At 39.7% G+C, this 23,900-nt stretch overlaps 1 protein-coding gene across 5 annotated transcripts in view; it reads right to left on the minus strand.

Moving 5' to 3' along the window:
• Positions 1–3: 3 nt before the first annotated feature.
• dnah7 (dynein, axonemal, heavy chain 7) overlaps positions 4–23,900 on the minus strand; it is a 70,231-nt gene continuing 46,334 nt past the window's right edge. For all 5 annotated transcript variants that reach the window (XM_058081265.1, XM_058081264.1, XM_058081266.1 and 2 more), the window contains 16 exons: positions 23,275–23,408; positions 22,831–23,166; positions 21,804–21,930; positions 20,809–21,003; positions 17,682–17,774; positions 17,429–17,605; positions 16,859–17,020; positions 16,494–16,694; positions 16,154–16,315; positions 14,724–14,909; positions 14,079–14,216; positions 9,841–10,071; positions 8,074–8,226; positions 6,756–6,933; positions 3,908–4,011; positions 4–241 (listed from right to left, as the gene is read on the minus strand). In XM_058081265.1, coding sequence (XP_057937248.1) covers positions 35–241; positions 3,908–4,011; positions 6,756–6,933; positions 8,074–8,226; positions 9,841–10,071; positions 14,079–14,216; positions 14,724–14,909; positions 16,154–16,315; positions 16,494–16,694; positions 16,859–17,020; positions 17,429–17,605; positions 17,682–17,774; positions 20,809–21,003; positions 21,804–21,930; positions 22,831–23,166; positions 23,275–23,408 — 2,784 coding nt within the window. In that variant the 3' untranslated portion in view covers positions 4–34. The remainder of the gene's footprint in view (positions 242–3,907; positions 4,012–6,755; positions 6,934–8,073; positions 8,227–9,840; positions 10,072–14,078; positions 14,217–14,723; positions 14,910–16,153; positions 16,316–16,493; positions 16,695–16,858; positions 17,021–17,428; positions 17,606–17,681; positions 17,775–20,808; positions 21,004–21,803; positions 21,931–22,830; positions 23,167–23,274; positions 23,409–23,900) is intronic.

A 23,900-nucleotide genomic window follows, 5' to 3' on the forward strand; every position in this document is an offset into this window, starting at 1 on the left:
AGCATCTGTGATGGCATGTAATGAAATAACTGACTTAAGAACTAAGCTGGCAAAGAAGTGCAACGCCACGTCTGATCCAGTGCTCGGCAGGCACATCAGAGTTGAGCGTCATGGCGATGACGTAGTTGGTGGAGTGACCGGTGGTAGACAGAGTGCCTCGCCGCTCGCTGGTCTTATAGACGGGCGATAAATAGCACATCCTTTCTGCAATGTCCAGACGTTTCATCGGCTTCAACCACATCTGAGCGAGAAATGGAAGTGAAGAGTCCAAAAAAAAGAAAAAAGTGAGTGCTGATAGGTACATGATAAGCAGTGATGGTAATCAGCTGTATGGTAGCTAAGCCTGGCTTTAGGGTAACATGCGGATTTCACATTGATTTCACTGTACTTTACAAATATGTATTTCAAATTGCAGGCTTTTAAAATGTCCAAAATCCTTTTAAAATCTCATAAAAATATCATAAATCCGATGTTGAAAGGCCTTAAAGCTTATGCACTATGTGAGTGTGTCGCTCCTCGGATTTTCCTTCATGGCTTGACAAAGCCAGAGGCAGTATTCCCAATAAGGTATACACAAATGTAAATCCAATAAATCCATTGCATGCGCACAAAAATAGTAAATACTGGATGGAACTTATTGTTGATGCAGACTTCCCCAACATCATCAACACTGAATTCAATAGCGTTTCTCACCTTTATCTATTTGCTGACACTCACAACTTTCTTTGGCTCCATGGAGGGTTAGTTAGCATTTTTACTCAAAGTATGCATGATAGTGAGTTGATCGCTTAATCGCACAGAATGATACATGCATTCCGATAAATGGACTCGTCACATGCAATACTGCACGAAATCACAATTTTAGCAAAAACCCAATCACATGAAAATGGGGGCATACGAAAAACGAAGTTTGACTGTACAATTCCAGCAGAGTTGGAATGGCATTCCATGACCCAGCATGAATGGTGAAAATAATAAAAATAATAATAATTTAGTTATTAATCTTGCAATCATTACATAAAAATGTTTTACACATTAATAAACTGTAACAGGCATACAGTTTACATCATTTACATCATACATCACTTGCAAAACATGCCCAGCACGTCTTGTTAAAGCCTCTTCCTGCTCTGAAAGGTGAATTTACTTGTAAGACAGCTCCCCCCTGCAGATCAAACCCATTTTTGTTTTCAGTTACCATTAAAAGCTTTAAAAGCCAATGTTTTACATTGTGCCGTTTTGCTGAATTTATTTCATTAATTGCGTTAATGCTGGAGCCTATCCCAGCTGACTTCAGGTGAAAATTAAAGAAAAATGTATTTAAAAAAAAATTAAAGCAGTGTCACGTACGTAAATAGATGTGTGCCATCTTTTCATTTGATTAAAATGTTACTGTTAACACATACAAATATACATAGTCCTGCCCTGTAGTTTGTCTTTCTTTCAATAAAAATACAGTTCAAATTATCTGTTGTTTAAGACATAGTGAGACATGGTGATTAATCATGATTAATTTGAAAACTGATTAATCTGATTAAAAATTTTAATTTATGTGTCTGTGCCGCGGGCCAATCATAAGTCTTGGATGGACCCCAAATATCGCATATTGAAGGGATTTTTGCCTTTTTTCCATAAAAATGGTCACTTTTCCCTAAGGTTGGAAACCTGTGCCAATATATGTGATGTTTGACAACAATATGGATCTTTTAATTCATTCATTTTGCATAAATGCATGAAAGAAGGAAGAAAAAAGACGGAACATTGCCTCCTAAATGAAAACTTTGGGGACCCTCATATCAAACATAAGTCGTAAGAAGGTGGAATCCCTAAAGGCTTTTTAATAAGTCTTGCTTATGCAAAAGAGATAAACTGGGCCACAAAAAAAGCTAAAAACAATAAAAAAATTATTTAAAAAAACATAGCAGGCTTAGCTCATGTGCTTCTAAATGGGTCTTTGTGAAGATTTGCATTTCAAAGCAGCTTTGTTGTGTTTTTCTCCGCCACAAATAATAAACACATTTTTAATTACATTCGCTCTTGTCAAAAAGCGATGCTGTTAATAATCTGCCATGCAATTATTCATCATCACTCACAGCAATGTGAGAAAAGACACAAGAAGGTAGAAACATAATAGGAAGGATTGCTTGTGGCACTTTCCATCTCCCGTCTACTTTCATCCACTTCATCCGACAACCGAGCGTCGTTCGTTCGTCAACGCAAATGGGAGAAGCGGCACTTCTTCCGAGCGTAATGCAAAGGAGGCCATGTTGTGCATCTGAAGAGGAGCTGTGATCATCCTCTTGGGTGCAGCTGCAGCTTCACGTCTAACCATATTCTTTATTTTTGTCAAGCCTCCTCACAGGACAAGCTGAAATTGGCCCTATTTTCACAATCTGACAGGCGAGGAGGTTTTCGCTCTTGCCGGACCTCCGTGGGGAATTTGTAGGAGCACAATCAATAAATAAATAAACTCGCTTTATGCAAGAAGTTGTTGCGCAATCTTTCTTTGCGGGCTCACCTGCAGGCACAAAGATTGGCTCTGCAATCGCTTAATAAGACATTTGGCATTTAAATCATCACATAATGTAGCCAATAATGTCCAATAGAGGTATTTTAACCCTCATGTGACGGTTTATTTAATCTAAAAAAATATATAGTTAATTTGATATCATTTGACGTTGTCCACAAATAGGAAATATACCAAGACACCAATAAAGTAAGCAAACTAGTAGTAATGCCGTGCCAGTTTACACCTGCTTTCCAAAGGTGCTGAAAAAAAGACGCACATAAACCGACAGCAAACAGATTTGAGGTGTGATAAATCACATTGCTGGTGCTAAATGATTACATTTGCAACTCCTTCTCCCAGTATTCATAGCACTGATCACGTACATGTACAGTAAGCCCTGGTTTATCACAGTTAATTGGTTCCACACCTGACTATGATACCTTATTCATATATGGAATATTTTAGACCTCATTAGACCTTCGTAGTTTTTGTTTTCTGCCTTTTAAATATGATTTTCAACATTATCAACATTATCTTATCTTCCCTATCTTCACCTTAATGCTTGTATTAACCAATGTAGTAGACAGACCTATGTGGACGCATGATGGCATAGCGTATCCTGCATTAATATAATACAAATATACAACAAAAGCTATTCATTTTCCATGGAGGGCCAACGGCAAGAACGTGGGTGTCATGAATCACATGCATGACACACTTGCAACCCCCGTGACTACTCTACTTCCTCTACATGCTGGCCTCAGTCTGGCCTCTCTGACTTTATATCCAAGGCCTTTAACATATAATGTCCCTCTGATGCACTCCTTCCTGATCCTATCCATCCTGGTCACTCCCAATGAGAACCTCAGCATCCTCATCTCTGCTACCAGTTCTGCTTCCTGTCTTTTCCTCAGCGGCACTGTCTCTAGACCAAACAACATGGCGGGTCTCATCACAGTTTTGTATTATCTTTCCTTTCATTTTAGCTGATACTCTTCTATCACACATCACGCCTGAGACTTTTCTCCACCCGTTCCATCCTGCCTGCTCACGCTTCTTCACCTCCTTTTCACAATCTCCATTGTTCTGGACTGTTGACCCTGGGTACTTAAAATTCCTCACCTTCTTTATCTCTTCTCCCTGTAACCTCACTCTTCCACTTGGGTCCCTCTCATTCACAGGGTCAAAAATCACCACTCATTAGAAATGAATGTGGGATGACTACAATAAGTGTGAAAAAGTGAGCTCTGGTGAACACCTGTTGGTGATGCTCATGGTTGTGTGGTAGTGGTTTTTGCCAAACCTTTTGTCGTAAATTAATAACAACCTCTTGCGTAGCCTGAGGTAAGTATACTGTACATACGATAGTGTAGAGTGTATGTACTCAGCAGTACTCACCACAGGCATGGTGTCATGCAGCACTTTGGGGTATGATTCAGCAAGAAGTTTGGTCTTCCTGTCCCAGCGCGCCCCATCAAGGAAGAGGCCACGGATGTAGACACCTGTGTTGTAGCTCAGTATTAGACTAGATACTGCATGTATGTGTTGTGTATTGCTTGTACTAAATATCACAATTAAAAGTTTAACAAAAGTTTACTCATTGGTTTATTTATTTTGCTCAACAATTGAGTGAAATAAAATAAACAGTGCAAAATGACGTCAACAAAAGCTGAAACTGGCTTTTTGCACCGAAGCCTTCCTGTGTCCAACAATATGAACAACAAAACAAACAACTGTTTGTGAAAATAAGCACAGACACGAAATGAAAAATATCAGTCTCACCACGGTAGTATTGATATGACAATGATGGTATCCTTGGTATCGATACTATCATTTGGATCGATTTGCTCATCGCCTCCAAGATTTTAGACCACATAAGCTCCAAGAGGAATATTTCCAGCATAATGATGGTAAAAGAAGCCATATTGAGATAATGGGAGTGTCAGCATGATAACATTAGCAGCCTAGCCATGTTAGCAGCGTGGTGAAGCCCAGCTGGGGGCTGATTGAGGGGTAAAGCTGTCTGAGACTTTGACAGAGAGTCAGAGCAGTCAGATGCACAGTATGGGGTCGATAGTAGGCTTGCATGTTGATGCAACACTGGGATGTTTTCGTTTTCTGCCTTTGCCGCCTCGTATTCTGTCAGCCTACTGTCAGTTAGCATCAATGTTCTCTCATCTTCCACCCACTGGTACCCACCTCTTCTGAGTGAGCTTCAGTTTTGACTCATTAGTTTTCATCCTCTTCGCTTTATCTTGTTTTTTTCCGTCTCATTCCTGCTCCAAAGCAGAAAGGCGTACTAATTTTACCTTACGAAACCAGCTTTGATATCAGTTTGATGGCACGCTGACTTGTAACAAGAACAAGCATCTTGCGGCAATCGAATCAGAGCTAGCTTGTACTGTTTGTGCTTATTAAGACATAGCATGTGAATACCAGCATACCAGCACAAAAACGCAACAGCAGTGGTTGATTCTAAAAAATGTTAAAACGAAACACATTTTTATATGGTAGTTTTACAATTCCAGTTTTACATGCATGGAACAATTCAAAATGCATATACATGATGAATGAAAGGGATAAGTACTGTTAATTTTACCTTCTTTGAAGACATGTTGTGGCCCAAAGACACAATGTGGCAAAGAGGTCAACCACCACACCACTATAGAGCAGCTACACACGATTATCAGCAGAGAAAGCTTTCTAGTTCTTCCAGAATCTGCTCCTATTCAGCTGTATTTCTTTGGCTTTCGTGCTTCCTGCCAACTGTCTGTTTTAATGTATTCCACCCATGGCCCGCTTCCAGGCACGGCCACTCCGCTGTGGTTGGTCACACTCCCGAGCGCTTAAAAGGACTTGTTGTACCGCTAGCTGCGAATCCAATTTTATAGGAGTTGATCATGAACGGCGCCGTATTTTAAAATGTCCACTTTTAAAATGCAGCCATATGTGTTGGATCCCAAATCCAATCCGGAAGTGGAGACTAGAGAGTCGTCTAATGTGTTTTTCAGGACTACCAGTTTTTAAAAAAACTTGGGTAGAGACACTAATTGAGGTAGGAAAAGGCTACTAGAACCCCCGCTCTCTGTATGCACACTCTATAATGCTATATAGACAAGCGCTTTTGCTTCATGACTTACGCAAAATAAACACATTTAGGTCACTGGTGAACTGTTACTGACTGCTTACTCTTCTGACTCTTCAGCATGATCAAGTAACGTAGGAAAGGCGTCGGGCTTTAGCAAGTTTGTCGGCTAGTCCAGCTGCATAGTGGCCCATGTTCAAAAAAGAGTCTAGTGTGAAATGCCGTTGACAAATTAAAATGCATCAGGAGCAAATGTGGCTTTCCCTTACGAACCACTGCTAGCAATGTAAACAGAGAAGGAGAGCTAGGGGGAGTGCTGAGAGCTTATCTGGGTTACAGCCATGCCCATATAAGGAAGTCCGCTTCTCTGTGACATTACGGGGGGCAGTTTTACCACGCCTTCTGAGACTGAGCGTTTTGAGACATCCCAAACTTCTTTCAGGGCTCACTTTCAATTGTGGAAAAAGCATAATGGATCCTCTTTAAATGTTATTCAAGTTATTTCTTGAATTCAGTATTGCTTCTCACCTTCTTTATCAAAATGCGGGTGCGTGCAACTTCTTTGGGTCTATTTTGGGTCATTTAGGTGAGAAACACAACATATTTAATGAAATAACTAGATTAAATAACAGATTCAATGAAGGTGTTGTTGATCTCCTTGCCACATTGTCAAATATCACATCTTCAATGAAGGTAAAAGTAACCTTCAATGTTCACTTATCACTTTCATTCATTATTTATATGCATTTTCTGCATGTACACCTCCAATTGTAAAATTATAAAAACAAGTTTTATGTTCAAGGTTTTTTGACTTTCTGAAACGGACGAATTGATTGTAACCAATGTTCCACTATATATTTGCATTGCTGTATTTGTAGTTGTATTTGTGGTATTTGTAGTTTTGAGTTGTTCAAAAATAAGTTTGTTGCTGAAAATATTGTTTGTCTGCTTAAAACTGAATCCTTCATTCTGATTAAATTCCATCCATCCATCCATCCATCCATGGAATGAATGAATGAATGTTTCAAGTGGAAGCAATATTGCTTCCACTCTTAAAGATGTATGTACCAGCTAAAAGCAAAATATCAAATAAATAATAATAATTCTAATTTTTCCATGAACCTTCCATCCTCACGCACACCAATCCTCTCATTAACCTACCGTCATCCGGTGCTCGTTTGTACTTGATGTCATCCAGGACCTCAAAATCAAAACCCAGTAAATCAATGGGAACTGTGTGTTTTCTGGCATAGTTCTGCTGACTGCCTGTCAGGAAGGCCTGCGTGAAGAAGAATCCAGAGACCCAGAATACAGCAGGGGTCCCCTGATCGAACCATTCCTGAATAGACAGAAGCAGAGAGAGGACATTTGGGACAAGGACACAGTTGACCCACAGTGATTGTGTGTGTGTGTGTGGGTGTGTGAAGTGTGTATGTTTCCAAACTCTTATTTTTCAGGAATACATGACATGAGGAGAATGAGCCATAGCCATTGATTTATTTTTTTTTTGTTTTCTTCCATTTATGCAAAACTTAAATAGACGCATTTTGTTATTTGCGAAAAGGGGCTGACAAGACGACAGAGGCTTTGAGGGTAAATGGCAGTTGCTTTACTAAAACGTTTTTGAGAAGGCAAGCTTCTGTAATGTGAAGACACGCACACGTATGTCACACACACACACACACACACACACACACACACACACAGTGCATTCCCTCAGCTGATTAATGATGAATAGGAATCTTTTTCTAGTACAGCCACATGATACCTCCTCATGGAACGCAATCAAGTTGTTGGGAGCCTGGGGTTTTTTGTTGTTGTGGAAACCAAAAGGTCTTATATTGAAGCGTGACAGCTTTGACCATGGACGTTTGGACAGTGGTGTGGAGCAGCACTGCTCGAGTCACATTACAGGGCACAAACACGGTCGTCCTATAAATCATGTCCTCCATGTGTGTTAGTCTAATATGCACAGTCGTGCATTTAATATTTTTCCAATATTACAACTGGCTCTAAACTTACCCTACCACGACATTCACACTGCAGGGTATGGTGACCAATTTGGATTTGTTTTTTTACCTACTTCTTGTATTTATTGCTTTTATTGTTTGACTTCTTGTTTTTAATATTTCACTGTTTTAAGTGTCTTTGTTTTATTTGATCTTTCAATTTTGTCTGTGGTAAATTTGTACTTTTACTTATTGTTTATAACCTTACTAGTCTGTGCATCACGTTGGAAACAGTGATTATAAAATGTGCTATTTAAATAAAGTGGGATGGATTGCAAAACAGCCAAAATGTTGAGTGCAGAGTGATGAACATTTACCACCCTCCATACTCGCCATTCTACCGGAGTAGTTGAGTTCTACTTTCCTACTTTACGTGCACAATGACAGGAATCAATTTGGGATGGTCAAACTGTGTCTACACAGTGTACTGATGAAGTATTCGATTTGAGACAGCCTATGTGTTTCTGTACCTGCAGGAACTGCAGTCGCTCCATGAAGTCATTGATATAGCTTCCCAGGGGTTTGAGGCTGGGGTACGACTTTTTCATCCACATGCCCGGGATTTTCCCCTTAAGGATGCTGATGACCACCTCCTCCAGCTCGGAAGACATTACAACCAGCCCCTGCACATAACCACATTTTATTTATTAAAATTAAAAAAAAATGATTAAAAACAAGTTCAAGTTCTTCCAGCTTGAGTTCAAAAAGAAAATGACTGAAAATGACCTGTCAGGGTAAAGACTAGAACATGAATAAATGATTTGAAACATCTGTGCAATAGCAATATTTTTTGAGGTGGGACACTGGCTCAGGAGATCAAGCAGGTGGTCTAGGAATCGGTGGGTTGGTGGTTCAAATGCTGCTTCTACCAGCCCAGTCACCTTTGTTGTGTCCTCGGGCAAGACACTGCACCCACCTTGCTTCCAATGCCGCCCACACTCGTATATAAATGTGAATTAATGTTGGTGGTGGTCAGAGAGGATGTTTCCAGGCCAGCTGTGGCTACAGATGGAGATTACCATCACTATTGACGGTAAAGCCCTTTGGGATTCTAGAAAGGCGCTATATAAATCCGATCCAGTAGCATTGTTAATATATAAAGAGGACAAGGCATTTAATAACACCTTCAATCTGGTGTGTCTTACATCTAAGGGGATGAAATTGCATGTTTGCGTACTAAAAGTGGCTGAAGACACACAAATGCACTTTCGCTGAATGGGGCATAATGAGGCATGTAATGCTGCTGTATTCATCCACATGCATCCTCTCGCTACTGTTTATGTCATAGGGTATGACTACTCTACATTTATAGAGCTCCAGCTGAAAGTACATATCTGTGCATGTGTTTTTACAATAACATTTGCTCAGCATCTGATTTACAATTGTGTAAAACAAAAATGTGTTCTAGTTTACCTTATAATACCAGTTTTGAAGGTTTTACAAAAAAGTGGGTTTTACGGTGATAATACAGCGGAACCTCTGTTAGCGTATTTTTCTGTTAATGATGGTTTTCTGCCTCAGTTTACAATGCAATTTACAATATGGCACGTGTCTTGTACAGTTGCAGATTTTTAATCACAAAAACATGCCTGTTAGCAACTGATTAGTCTTTATTAGCAAGGAAATTAGTATGGAAATCAAAATCAGAAGTAATTTTCCCCATCTTCTCCATCATCCATTTATGGCGTTATCAGCAGTTGAATATATAGTCATGGTTGCAAACTAACAAACAATAGAGCTCAAGAAAGTTGCCAGAACTTGTCAACCATCCATCTTTGTCAACAATCGTGTCTTTAAGTTCAAAGTGGCATTAACTCATTTAACCCTTCCAGTCGTCATTTATAACCATTTCAAATCATTTTGTCCATGTAAAACTACAATTTTCAAACTCTAAAAATGTCTGGAAGCACCTAGAGGAGGCAATGTCAACTCAATTTCTGCACAGCACTTTAGTTAATATTAAAGTGTTCTCAGGGAAAAGGATGCTCATCAATCAAAGAATAATGTATTTTCATGTTATAACACAAGAAATAAGAACTAGTTTATTCCCACAATATCTGATTTGGATGGCTTAATTAGCAGAGTTCTCACTGTAATCATTCAGTCCAGGTACGATATTGCTGTACAGCACATAAATAGTAAAACCAATAATGATTCATCATCTAGCCTCGCTTTTTATCAAAACAAACACAGCCTCATTAGAATGGCTCAGCTCGAGGGTGTGTGTGTGTGTGTACCTTTATGGCTTTCTGAAGATCCACACACGAGTCCCGGATGGTGCAGAGCAGATTGTTAAAGCGCCCCATCTCCTGCACTAATACTGTGTTCATGCTCTCATTGTAGCTGGTAGGAAAGCGTAACATCACAACCTCCAAGTCGAAGTCTGCGGGCAACTTGCTCAGGATGTCAGCCGCCACATCAAACACCATGTCATCAGAGGATTTGGCATCTCCGCCTGACGAGCGGGACTGAATGGAGAAAGAAAGCAACAGAGATTAGATGAGAAGGGCTCTCATCGTTTTGATGTTTTATTGCTAATTGAATTATCCATTGACTTCTTTGAATAGTCATATTAGGTATTCCCTTTCAGGGCACTTGTATTTGTACCTTTAGGACAGTAGGGGCCGTGGTTGTTAACAGAATTCTGGGGTTTGACTTGACTTTTGACTTTCATGTGTTTCATCAGCAAGAGACAGTGGAATCCCTTTATGTCAATGCTCCTCGGAATGAGAAAGCATGATTGCAGGTTTCTCAAACAGCTCTTCAGTGTTTCTTCACTAATAGCTTGTGTTGATGCTTATTCACACTCATCTGTGAATCTGTTGTCCATCGAGTCCAACCATTTGTTCAGTCACCCGCCACTGTATAATTGTATAATTATTGGCTAATGACGGCGAAGTACGAGTCAGGGGATGACTAATAGCTCTTTAATTCCACCACAAGTGTCGAGCTGCTTTGCTGTCATTGAGACTGATGAGGACGTATTAGATGAGATGCACACATTATTAATCCTGTTAAATGGAGCCAGTAAATGAATAAACGATAAAGGTCAGTATGTATGGTAGTTGCAGCTAATATTTAGCACACAAACAAAAGGTACGGTTTGTGTTGTTCTGCATGTGTGTGTTTGTAATGGGAAACATAAGCCGAACAAAATCTCAATGAATAAAGAAGAATCAAAAGCTGTTTGGCATTGGCAGAGCAGATTTGGCAGATTTGACTCACTTTTGCTGCTCAGCCCACAAATGCATCTTCCTTACAAATGTGGCACCATTCAAGGAAGTCATGAAACAGGCTTTCCAACTGTCCATGATTTATTGCCAAGAAGCTATGCTACAACAAAAACAATCAACCAAATACTGATTTCCTTCTTTTTTGTGCCTTCCTTTTGGTATTGGTACATTGCTGTAGACAACCACAGTATACTCCAATGACGATCCAATTGTTTCTGATACTGTAGTTGCACATATAGTGGCACTAGCTGTTTTCTGTATTCTGTATTCACTCTTCACGATTTGTGATTGCCCCTGCAGGCAGCAAGTCTGTCTGTTTGTGTACACGGCAGCCCCAAACTGTGGTACTTGCAAAAACATGTGCAAAATTTGTGTATCCATACGTGATGAGTACATCCTCAGTGCGAATTTGGGAGCATGCAGACACAACGTTGCACTTTTAGTGCTCATTTGCTAAAAAGCCCCTATTTTGTATACACCGTAACCACTCTAAATTCCCACACAATATGCATTAGAAAGAGATTAACTGTTTCTTTTGTCATGGAAACTGTTAAAACCTCACGAGAGCAATGCTGCCGCAGCACACCTCAACTCGGTGCATGTGCGCCTTATCCAAAGTGTGGCCAGCGGAGCATTTAAGGACCGAATTTTTCATGGCTTGTGAACGGCATATTGTAGAAAAAGTAACTCATAAAAAATTTTTAGTTGTAGAAGAGATGATACTAAAAACAAATGAGTCTGACAGATCACTTACACACATACACAGTACACATATAGCCGAATAATAACAAATATAGCAACTTCTCATCAATCCATGTAAATGTCAGACTTGTGGTTCATGCCTGCCCATTCCGGGTACAGATACGATAATTTTAACAGGTGAACAGATAAAGACACAGATCGTGGTGTACTCGCTCATCCCTAATAAATATGTTTCATTCTAATTAGTTAATTCAGCTCCATGCACACCATCTCCTCAAAAAGTGTAGAGCAGGGGTGCTCACACTTTTTCAGCATGCGAGCTACTTTTAAAATGACCGAGTCAAAATGATCTACCCACTACAAAAATGCAAAACATCTATTTATTTTCAAATGTATTGAGGATTATTTGTACGTACAATGTATGTTGATGTACCTTACATAACCAAATGAGCCAATATTGCAAAACACACATAATTAACTATTAAATTTTTTTGTAATTACCTGAGTTTACTTTGATGACTTGCACTGAATTGAACCAGCCAGGGATGCATAGTCCGGACAGTAGCTGCTGATAGCCAGCCTCAAGCACACTTCCAAATGTTTATCAGTTATGGATAATATCTGTATCATAATATCCGTATAATATTCCATATCTGTATGGAAGTGATATGTTTTTTGCCTTTTTACTTGGTCCAGCTCCTTCACTCATTTTAGTGACCATAAACTTTATTCATTCATTCATTCATTTTCTACCGCTTTTTCCTCACGAGGGTCGCGGGGGTGCTGGAGCCTATCCCAGCTGTCTTCGGGCGAGAGGCGGAGTACACCCTGGACTGGTCGCCAGCCAATCACAGGGCACATATAGACAACAACCATTCATACTCACATTCATACCTATGGACAATTTGGAGTGGCCAATTAACCTAGCATGTTTTTGGAATGTGGGAGGAAACCGGAGTACCCGGAGAAAACCCACGCATGCACGGGGAGAACATGCAAACTCCACACAGAGATGGCCGAGGGCGGGGACCGAACCCTGGTCTCCTAGCTGTGAGGTCTGCGCACTAACCACCAGACCGCCGTGCCGCCACCATAAACTTTAGCGAGGGCTTAAAATCTCGCAATTCGCCGACTAGCTTAGCACTTTGCATCGTTGTTTACGCATGAGCGGTGACCTAAAGGTCAAAATTCAGTTGTCATCTGATTGGTTGTCCTGTATGTCAATCAAGTAACGGCGATGGATGATAGGCTGACATCGTAAGTTCTGCTGCACTTAGAGACGTTGTTTTTCAATTTGATTGGTCGCCCGAAGGGCAACATTCAGTTGTCATCTGAATGGCTGCCCTGTATATCAATCAAGTGACGGCATTGATGCTGGGATGATATTTTTTTAATGTCACGCCGCGATCGACCAGCGATCGACCAGTACCACCTCCGCGATCGACTGGTAGCTCGCGATCGACTTAATGAGCACCCCTGGTGTAGAGAAATGTCACGCTTTTACTAAACGTAATTTTACCATTTCCACAAACTCTTGACAAAATGTGTTTCATCAGGATGCTTCTCGACCTTACACTTCATTGTCATTTTAATAAAGCATGCCCATTTTGCATTAGTCACAACATGCATTATTTTAAGGCCTTGAGTCTGACTCCTGTGGTGTAGAGACGCTTTTTGCAAGCAGATCAAGCAGTGAAATCTCTTTGATTCGATTTGTATGAAACATTGAAGTTGGAAAGTTGTCAGAATAAGGTATAATCCGATGGAAGCGAACATAGTCAAACTTTCCAGAGGAGAGCGATAATGATGTGGGATCACAAAGCCCCACCAAAGCCCCAGCAAGACACAGCGGGTCTTGGCAATGTCAAAGGAAGACAAGCTAATAAAGAATTTTTGGGTACTTTTGGAAGTGGCTCAACAAACAAATGAAACATGCAGTTGTATTTTCCTTTTAATTAATGTTGCATTGCATATTTTAACAGAGGATAATACAATATTGAAGCCTGGCAAGTAAGAGACCCCAAGGAATGTCCTGAAGCGCTGTGTATTTATGTGAGTCGGTCCTTTGAGTGTATGAGTCAATGTGTTTTTCATGTGCACACTTGGCTCGTTTTGGGCCTACGCACATATCATGTATTCACGGGGTGTGATGCGTGTTTCCTAAAATGAAAATATCCACTGAGGGAGCAGTGATTCGCCAAATGAACACGTGCATTGTGTGCCACTTTGAGTGTAGAGTGTGAGAAGAAGCCCAGGCTTGTTGGCACACAATGTATTTGCAAAGCTTCCTGTTTTATGTTACCACATGACAGATGTAATCTTTTACGGGTCATTGATTACTTCATCCATCATTTTTTCTGACTAATAATAGGCTGCATTCACCGATGAAACAGCATGACTAAGAGTGAAGCTGCAAAATTTTAATTAGAATTTTTTTTTGGTTAACATCCACTCATACTAATAGGTTACACATGTTACTGTAAAACCTTTATAATTACTGTGTTCATCACACTTCTGGTTTATCGTCCAAAAAGATTTACCTGCGTTAGCAAGATGCTATCAAACAATAACTGTGTCTCCGCCTGGTCCTTGGTGATGTCCGCATTGGCATTCATACCAAAAATCTCTGGGGATGGGTTGAGAGGCAGCGCCTTGGTGTACTCTATGTAGCTGTCATACTGCGAAATAAATGAAAAATGGCAGATAAGTACCAACCGTCAGGGACCATCAAAAGAAACAGTCACTTTTAAGTCGGATTTAGACACCGCATTTGTAATTATGACTCCATGAATAAAATATGTTGTTAAATATGTGATACTTGATATTTGATAAACAAAGTGCAGATAAAAGAGAAAACCATGGACAGCACTCGAGTTAACAAATACGGTACATCAGTCCTGATTGTTAGTCTTATCCTACAATAATATTTTGATGATGGTGTTTGCATGAGTTACTAGTAAGTATGGAGTGGCATCCACATCAAAATAAATACAATTCTGTTTCAGGCCCCAAATGCAGTAAAACATTCTCACATACAGACAACCAACAAAATGTAATGGCGTCCTCCCTGGTCTGTGTGCCACACCTCTACAAACCTATATAAAAATATTTTAACCTAAAAATTTTATTTTTCCTTTTTACTATGCCAACATGATGTCATTAGTGTGATTTTCAGCAATACTTACATCGCCATTAGGTGGTGCGTAGTAGATCCCGCTCGGGTCAAACTTGTAGTTCTCATCTTCAACAAGCTTTTGGTCATAGAAGATGGCAAGGATTGTGCGCAGGGTCCGTCTGTCCCAGTCGTCTGTTACACGTCCTCCATAGTTACACTCACCGGTCATGTAACGCAGGGCATCAAACGGCACTTCCTATAGTAATCGACAGTTTTACAAAAGAGCCCTATAGTAATCTTGGAGATTTCAAGAAGCCGTGAATTGTTGATTCAAACCAACCAATGAACACAAGCATCTAAACCTTTTTCACCGAGGGCCACATACTGAAAAATTAGAGGTCTTTGCTATGTTTTTCACCTTTCTGATGTCTTTTTTTTAAACAAAGAAATATTTAAATAAATTGTAAATTGCATTCTTGTACTATTATAACTTTATTCCCATTATATTTTGACTTCTTCATCCTAATTTTCCAAAAACTTCCAAAACAAATTTTGATTGCTTATGTTTCAAATAGCTTTTTTTTACTCTTTAATATTTCAACTCAATTGTACTAAAATGACTAATTATTTTAAATCATAATGTTACAAATGTATGTTTTTCATAAGAATCTGACTCAGTATTTGGTCTTCATTGTCATAAAATTTACTTTTTTCTATTCTGCATTTTTTTTCAAACTATTACAACTTTCTTCTAGTGATTTTTTTGTTATTATGACTTTAAAACCATAATTTTCCACTAATTTTCAGTTTATTTTTATTATGGCTTTAAAAAATGATCTTTAATATTTCAACTGTATGCTACTAAAATTGTGTTATTCTTCCTCATAAGATTACAACATTATTCAAAACAAAGGTATCACTTTTTCTCGTTAGATTACAACTTTTTCTCTAAATATCTTGACTTCATTCTTGTAAAATTACAAATGATTCCATTTATGCAGATGGTCACTTTGGACATGCCAGGAATAAATTGTATTTTTATCCCTTCAACTTGGAAAATTGCTGAAACCCCCTTGAACTAGGTGGAGGATTTGGCCCATGTGGCATTTACTGAAGGCTTACATTTAAAGTAATGCAGTGACACTTTGGTTATGTCATGAAAATGTCATGTCATCAAAAATACTATTTCTATCACTGGGATGTGAGGAGTTTGAGAGTTAAGAATGTAAAAATGTCAAAGGTATTCGTGAATACAGCTATTGTAAGCTCACAAGGCACGGAGCTCACTTGTAAAACACAATTTAAAAAATCCTTATAGGAAGGGAAGATCCATTTGCATTAACATATGAAGTGTGAGGATGCATTTATGCACAAACCTTCAAGTCCAAACTATCATGTGTAGTCATTTCTCCTAATATTCAATGAAACGCTGCACCGGGAGTAACAGTAACAATGCCCAGACAATGTTGACCGATGGCAGTGAATCGTCTCTTGGTCTACCTGATGTTGCTCAAGGAACATCTGTAGCTGCTGGACAGAGATTCGAAGGTCAGTCTCATTGAACTCATATGGAATGTTCCACCCTAAAGGTCCAAACTTCCTTCTCTCCTGGGTGAGTGCATGGAAGAAACATAGGCCGTACAGGAGCTTCTTGAACACAGCCTGGCAGGAGGAAATGTACACAATAATGTAAAGGATGTGTTATTGGAAGGTGTGGGCTCAGATAAATAGGCGAGGCTGTTTCCACAGCTGAAACAGATATTGTAATCATTGATATCAGAACATGAAACACCCAGTAATGGTAGCATAACAACAAGCACACACACGCACACACACTCACTGGCTTGCTCGAGCTGTCAAAAAACTGTGGGTCAGAAATGGGGTCCATTAAGAAAGAGCGAACAATATTAGGCCGTAGGCCCTTTGGTGCCTCATTGGTCATCTTCACCCCATTTTGGAGCACAGCCACTGGGAAGGTGGGAGATGGATAGCTAGTGAGCCACAGTCTGAAATCGGGATGAGTTGACTCTGGGTTCAGTTCCTATTAAAAACAAGCACACCAAAGGGTTGGGTCGTGGACTATACAATACAGTACATTCGTGAAAGACAGCATATTTTGGGCTATCAATCATACATCTGCTCTAAAAAAGATGAAGAAATAGGGGTAATTGATGGTGATGTTCATATGACACCTCACATGCTAACCTCACAGACTCTCTCCAATGTCGACATCCATGATGTGGCTAAGTGACAGTTCTGTAGAACCACCCAGGTACCGTCAGAAACGCCCGTTTCAATCATTTTCATAGCAATGGGACCTTGGCCTTGGCCCAGAGAGAGTGAGGTCAGCTTATCTCCCGTAAAGCCCTATGACACAAGACAAGATTATGAATTATGACAAGATAAGAGTATGAACACTCACATTTATAGATACTTTATATATATATATTCATTAATATCCTAATGGTTTTTTTTTTTACTCATTCATACTTCGGGCGAGAGGCCGGGTACACCCTGGACTGCCAATCACAGGGCACATATAGACAAACAACCATTCACACTCACATTTATACCTACGGACAATTTGGAGTCACCAATTAACCGAGCATGTAATTGGAATGTGGGAGGAGAAAACCCACACATGTGGTCTGCGCGCTAACCATTCGCCCACCATGCAGCCGTATATTTAGTTTATTAATTTTATTTCATGTCTTTAAGAATGTGTACGATGAGCACTTGGCTTAGACACCAGGCTTAGATGCTGAGTCTCAGTACCTTTTCATGTCCAAACTTGAGCAAAGCTGCCATTGGATCTGAACCCGGCGACAGGATGAAGATGAGAGGGGCACAACAGTTGCTGTCACAGAAGGTATTACTCAGGTTGAAGGGCGGAGCTTCAATGAAGGGGCGGCCCAGACTGTCTGAAACATACTCCTGTACCATGGGAATAATCTGGGGAAAACAGCAGTGTCATCCAGTAACTAAACCAGTAACCAAGGAATGGTGTGAAAATGCGGTAAGCACTGACCTTGTCTGGTCGGAGACATCGGATCACCAGCATCCTCTGAAACTGGCTTAGCTTCTCCTGCCACTCATTTGGAAGGGGCGTTTGGTGGGGGTTCTAGAAATGGCACGGAACAACAAATAACATAATTATGAAACAGAAGATACATTTTACTCACCTGCACATTTGTAAATCAGCTTTACCGCAGAAGACTCCACAATGAATGACATTCAAACCCATAGAGAATGTCTGGAAACTTCATTCATTCATTCATTTTCTACTGCTTATCCTCACAAGGGTCGTGGGCATGCTGGAGCCTATCCCAGCTGTCTTTGGGCGAGAGGCGGGGTACACCCTGGACTGGTTGCCAGCCAATCACAGGGAACATACAGACAAACAACCATTAACACTCACATTCATACCTATGGACAATTTGGAGTCACCAATTAACCTAGCATGTTTTTGGAATGTGGGAGGAAACCGGAGTCTCCGGAGAAAACCCACGCATGCACGGGGACAACATGCAAACTCCATTGGATTACAAATTATAATATTGTTATAATAAGAATATCATTGAAACTTGGGCTGTGATAAACATCTTCATAGTGTGCTTTATTTGATGGATCTAATGAGACGCAATCACTCCTTTATCGGCCTTGCGTCCACACCAGAAAAAAAAAACAGATTGTTCCAGTCCTCGTCACTCCGTTCTTTAATCTTTTAATTTCCTTGTACTACTTGTACTCTGCCCTGATTAGCATGTTTTCAGTTAGCATAACAAATGTAGGCCGCAATTTTGCCTCGGTTTGCGTGTGTTCTCTGGTTAATGTATAATATTGTGCGTGTTTGTATTGTTAACACACTGTGTGAGTCCAACTGTGTTCTTCATGTACTTTTTTAACCACAAAATGACCTTCTTTGTTATCATCTTATTAGCTAGCTAACCAAAACGACAACCACCACCGGAAGTCATCAGCAGTTGACTCTTGAAAATGTTAACACAAAATTTATTTTTACTGTTTGACAATTATAGTTTTTCATGCATAAAACAATTCTAAAATATTCTAAATATAAATGACAAATGGAAGTTATAAATTAACATTTTAGGTTCAACCTTCATTGAAGACATGATTGCCCCCCAAGACAGGATGTGGCCACCAAAACCTTCCTGTCAAGAATAACATCTTCAATAAAGGTCAAAGTAAACGTAAATAGTCATTTTACTATTTTATTTATAATGCACTTTGAACTGTTTTCTGCATGCAAAACTATCACTGTAAAGTTTTTTTTGTTGTTAATAATGTTGGCTTTCTGGAAAGGATTAATTGGATTTCCCTGATTTCTTAGGGGTAAAATTGATTAGGTTAATGTCTGTTTCAGTTAGGAGTCGGACGTTGTGGAACGAATTAATGACGCTAATCAAAGTTACCATCATTGTACCATCTGTTTTTTAGTGCATTTACGTGTGTACAGAAATTGAGCTGTTCTAAGACTAGTCATCAAAAAGGGTGTTTTGTCATGTGTGTAGGTTGAAAAGAATATGGGTAGAGTCATAAATATGTTTAAAAATATAGAAATGCGTATAAAGAGAAAGATGAAATAGAAGAAGTATAGGCGACTGGATCGGAGCAATACGATTAATCTGAACAACGTGCACCAGAGGATGTAAGCAATGCTGGTGGAAAGTTTGGAATTATCTCCCTAGGGCTGTTTGTGGAGAGTTGTGGCTATATATGCTGGCAGGTGCTGTGAGACGGAAACACCTACTTAGGATCTCCTGGGGATTGTGTTCATGTGTGTGTACAAGAGTGTGTGCGTGTGTGCTTGATTGAACAGCTGTTCTTGCAACTAGACCGAACTAATGTAAATTCTGCAACTGGAACAAACTAGATTTAATTAGAAGTGTAGTGGCTCAGTGTGTTGATTATAAATCAAACAGTATGTGTGTGTGTATCGGTGTGACAGCAGCAAGGAGACAAGCATGTACGCATGCAGCATTATGTGCACCACATATCGATTTAACAGCTATTCATACAACCAGATAACACAGTTGCTTCTAGCAAAATCCGCAATGAAAAGATTTAATTAGATAAAGTTACACTTCCTTTATCATCAGGGTGTGTGTAACCTCTCGGGCAAACCATTTCTCTTACACTTTCCTTTGCTTAAAGCTGTAGCAAGGCGTTGGAGCACTAGTTAAAAAGTGCATCATTCGGGTGAGAGGCGGTGTACACCCTAAACTGGTCGCCAGCCAATCACAGGCCACATATAGACAAACAACCATTCACACTCACATTCATACCATGGACAATTTGGAGTCGCCAATTAACCTAGCATGTTTTTTATGTGGGAGGAAACCGGAGTACCTGGAGAAAAACCCACGCATGCACGGGGAGAACATGCAAACTCCACAGAGAGATGCCCGAAAGGGGAATCAAACCTAGCTCTGCTAGCTGTGTCGTCCTGTCATGATTACGAACTGCCAAAGTGGTAAACGTGACCTTCAAAATCTCAGTGAATATCCCCTACAGGGTATGAGCATGATGAATGCATTGCAATTGGAGGAGCATGTTGAAAGGGGGAGCAACACACAGCACATTGGAACTAGTTCCTGAGCAAATCTCATGTCTATGGAACAAAATTAGTTTGTAATTAATCAATGAGAGTGTGTACATAACCATGGTCCTACACAAGTATGGAATTACATGGTCTGAAAAAATATGGAAAATGGAAACCCAAGTATGGAAAAATATTAATATTTCCAAGACTGCTACCACTGTTTTGTTTACTAAGGTTTTGTTTGCGAGGGCAACTAAGATGTTTGTGTGTGAGTGACAAATTCAATAGCCAGCTCTCTACTCTAGCTATAATTGTCTGGAAATTATATGGGGACATAATTAGAAAAGAGGCAAAATTTTTGATCTTTTTCCAAAGTCAAAGCTGATCTAAAACACAAAGATAATATATCTGTGTTAATGAATGAGAAATATATATAAATATACTTCTGGTAGATTACGGTTTTGAGAAGAAATTTTAAGGCTTCATGGGAAAAGGAAATATATGCCACAGCTAAACCAAACACAAAAACAAATTTTAGAGAAAAACAGTTTGAAGAAAAGTCATCAGCCATGCTTTGGAGGATGACACTTACTGTGCTGTCATAAACCTCCTTCCACATATTCCTGTTTTGAGTCATGTCACGTCGCAGGCCTTTGAAATGCTCTATTGCGTCCAGGCGGCAGATCTCGTCCCAGGACTTCTTGGGGAGCCATGTGCATGGATTTGAATAAGGGTTGTCCAGCCCAACACCACCGGTCAAAAGGAAGTGCCAGTCTTCCTCATTCACCTGAGATGTTACCCCATCCTTAGTGCCACTTGTACATACGTATTACAGTATAGCAAGTATATGTGATAAGCAAGGTAAAGGTTGACCAGTTTGGGAACAGCAGTTAGCAAATCATGAACAGAACTCAATGATCTAAAACCTTTTTTCTCTGTACACACTTCTTCTCTCACAAATCTGTCTTAGTCTGTAATAGTGACCATGAAGGTGTGGCATATCAAAATGCTGTTGAGAGTGTATGATTGTTGCACAGGTGTGCCTTATTCTGGCCATAAAGTCCACTTTTACCGGAAACTGGGTTACATCCAGGTACAGAAGACATGTTCAACAATCTTAGTTGTGAAGCTGCTGGAAGCGGAGGTCCAGGGCTAGTGTGTGTGCACCTGGTCTACATTTGTGAGGCCGTTTGGATGTACCGCAAAATTCTCTGAAGTGCTTTTGGAGACAGCTTATGGTAGAGAAATGTTCAATTCACCGAAAACATTTCTGGTGGACGTTCCTATAGTCAGCATGCCTACGGTACACTCCCTCAACACTATTAAGTACTGGAGCAACAACTCCAGTAAGTCAAGTAGCCTTTTATTGTGGCCAACCTGATGCACAACTGTGCAATAATGCTGCGGTCTAATCAGTATCTTGATATGCTGCACTGGTGAGGTGGATGGATTACAAAAAAAATGACTTTTTGTGTATATAGGAAAAGTTTTGGATCTTTTGAGTCCAACTCATGAAAGAAAGATGTGGTGTTGTCAGTATTTCATGATGCAAAGACTAAGTGTGTGTCGAGTGTGCATATTTCCTACCATGTGGTTGTGCATCAGTAGACTGACACAGAGGCAGAAGGAAAAGAGCAGCTTATCTTTCTCAAACAGCGAGCGACACACATTCACATATAGTGAGTAGGTAAAGTGATCTCTCAGAATCTTCAGCCTGGAAAAGATGGATATACATTTATTTTGTAATATGTACCATAAATATCATACGTTTTAAAGAAAAAGAACTTTAAGATACCCTACCTATAATTTTGTTATAATTCAATCAGAAGCTCAACAAGTATCGTACAGATCTTTGTCAAGCCTGACCACTTGTGTCCTTTTGGTGGGGTTATAGGTTGTGGTCCTCTATTGCACAGCTTTTTTTTTTTTAATTTTCCAAATCCAGGGAAATTTTGTTTGATTGGCATTTGCCTGTTTTGCATTGCTGCTCCAGATTAAGTCTCTAGTTTTGCTGGCCAAAAGCAGAATTTTCATCGTGGACACTTTTTGCTATATTTTTTGTTTCTCTAGCTCTTTTTCTCAGTTTATTCTTTATTTAGTCAATTCACCTTTTGCCAAGCTTTTCTGTTGCTTTACTATCCTGGATTTCCCATTTCTTATGTGAAAATATATTTTTTGCTCCTAAGCCAACCCATTGTTTCTCTTAATAGACATTAACCACCTTCCAGAGTAAAAGTAACAACATAAGGGGCTTAACTGTAAAAGCACTATTTTAATATGCCTAACTGTCATACTATAAAAATAAAGCATCATTCAAAAGTAAGTTGCATCGAATTTTGGTACTGTCCCAAGTAATGTGAAGTTGACCATTGTTCAACACATTATGTGTCAATTTTACGCAAATCACCCCGTGTTATTGCTTTTATGTTCATTGCCAGTGATTCAAACACTAAAGTTGCTTCACTTCAGAGATATTTTTTAAATAAATATTTTATATTAAGTCTGATTTATCTGAAAAGATTTTGGAGATTCTCCTGTACAAGTACTATATTTCATGTTCCCTATTTACGTAAATCACATGCATGAACACATTTCAACGATCAACTGCACTTACCTCTGCTCTAAGTCATCACTCTTGTCTGAGTTGTCTATGGAACCAATGAAGAGGTTAATAAACCAGGTGAGGGAGTACTGGTACATCGGCTCAATGTTAGCCAAGTCAGCAATGGCGAAGAAGAGAATGGCAGAATGAATGGCAATGGGTTTGTAGCCCAAGCGGGTCTCATCAATCTTCCGCTCGGTCACCTCAGCCACAGCCTGTTTCTCTGTAATTTCATTGGCTAGCACCTTGGACTGGGAGAGAATGGTCACGGCTGTTTCATCCTCAAGGATGTTTCCCTCAGAGGAGGAGAGTACCTCTAAAATTTTGTCCTCAATTTCCTTCAATTGTCTGGAAAAAAGATTAAAAGGCATATTAAGATGACTACAATTTAAACTTTCACTGGATAAAGACACAATGGTGATGAAACTATCTTGACTATGCATGGTCCCAGTGTACCTTTTGTTTTCGGCTCCTTGCAGGATGAGAGCCTGCTTCTCTTCCTCAAGGTCAGGCCTCTCTCGAGCCACCACAATTCCCAGCAGCTGGTCCTGAATGCCCTCTGGAGTTATCATGAAGTTTAGCAAAGTCACCTGTAGCACACATCAGGAGGAGACATTAAGTTAGAGCTGCAGGTTTAATGAGTAAGATCATCCCCTATAAAAATCTGCTGTAATATCTATATAGATATCCATATTTTGATGACCGAAAATCAGGACACTTGGCCCGGTAATGAGATACTCCAATGGTCCTCAAAGTTTATTCAACAATGAGTTCAATATATTTAAAGTACAGTCGTGGAAAAAAATATTATACAGCCAATGTGTTAAGTGTAATTATCCATTTTAATGCCTGGTACAACTAAAGGTGTTTTGACAAATATAATGACGATAACAAAAACAGCTCATAAAAGTTTAATTTAATAGCTGATATTCATCAACTTCCATAGTTTTCGCAACTCCAACTGACCAACTGTTTTCCTGCTTAGAATTGAGATCATTATATCCTGTTTTCTCTTGCAGTCCTGCTAGACGTCATCTTCCTCCGGACATGTCATCTTTATGAACAGGATTTTATGTCTGAAT

The sequence above is a fragment of the Doryrhamphus excisus genome, chromosome 9, assembly GCF_030265055.1.
Source record: "Doryrhamphus excisus isolate RoL2022-K1 chromosome 9, RoL_Dexc_1.0, whole genome shotgun sequence".
NCBI lineage: Eukaryota > Metazoa > Chordata > Actinopteri > Syngnathiformes > Syngnathidae > Doryrhamphus > Doryrhamphus excisus.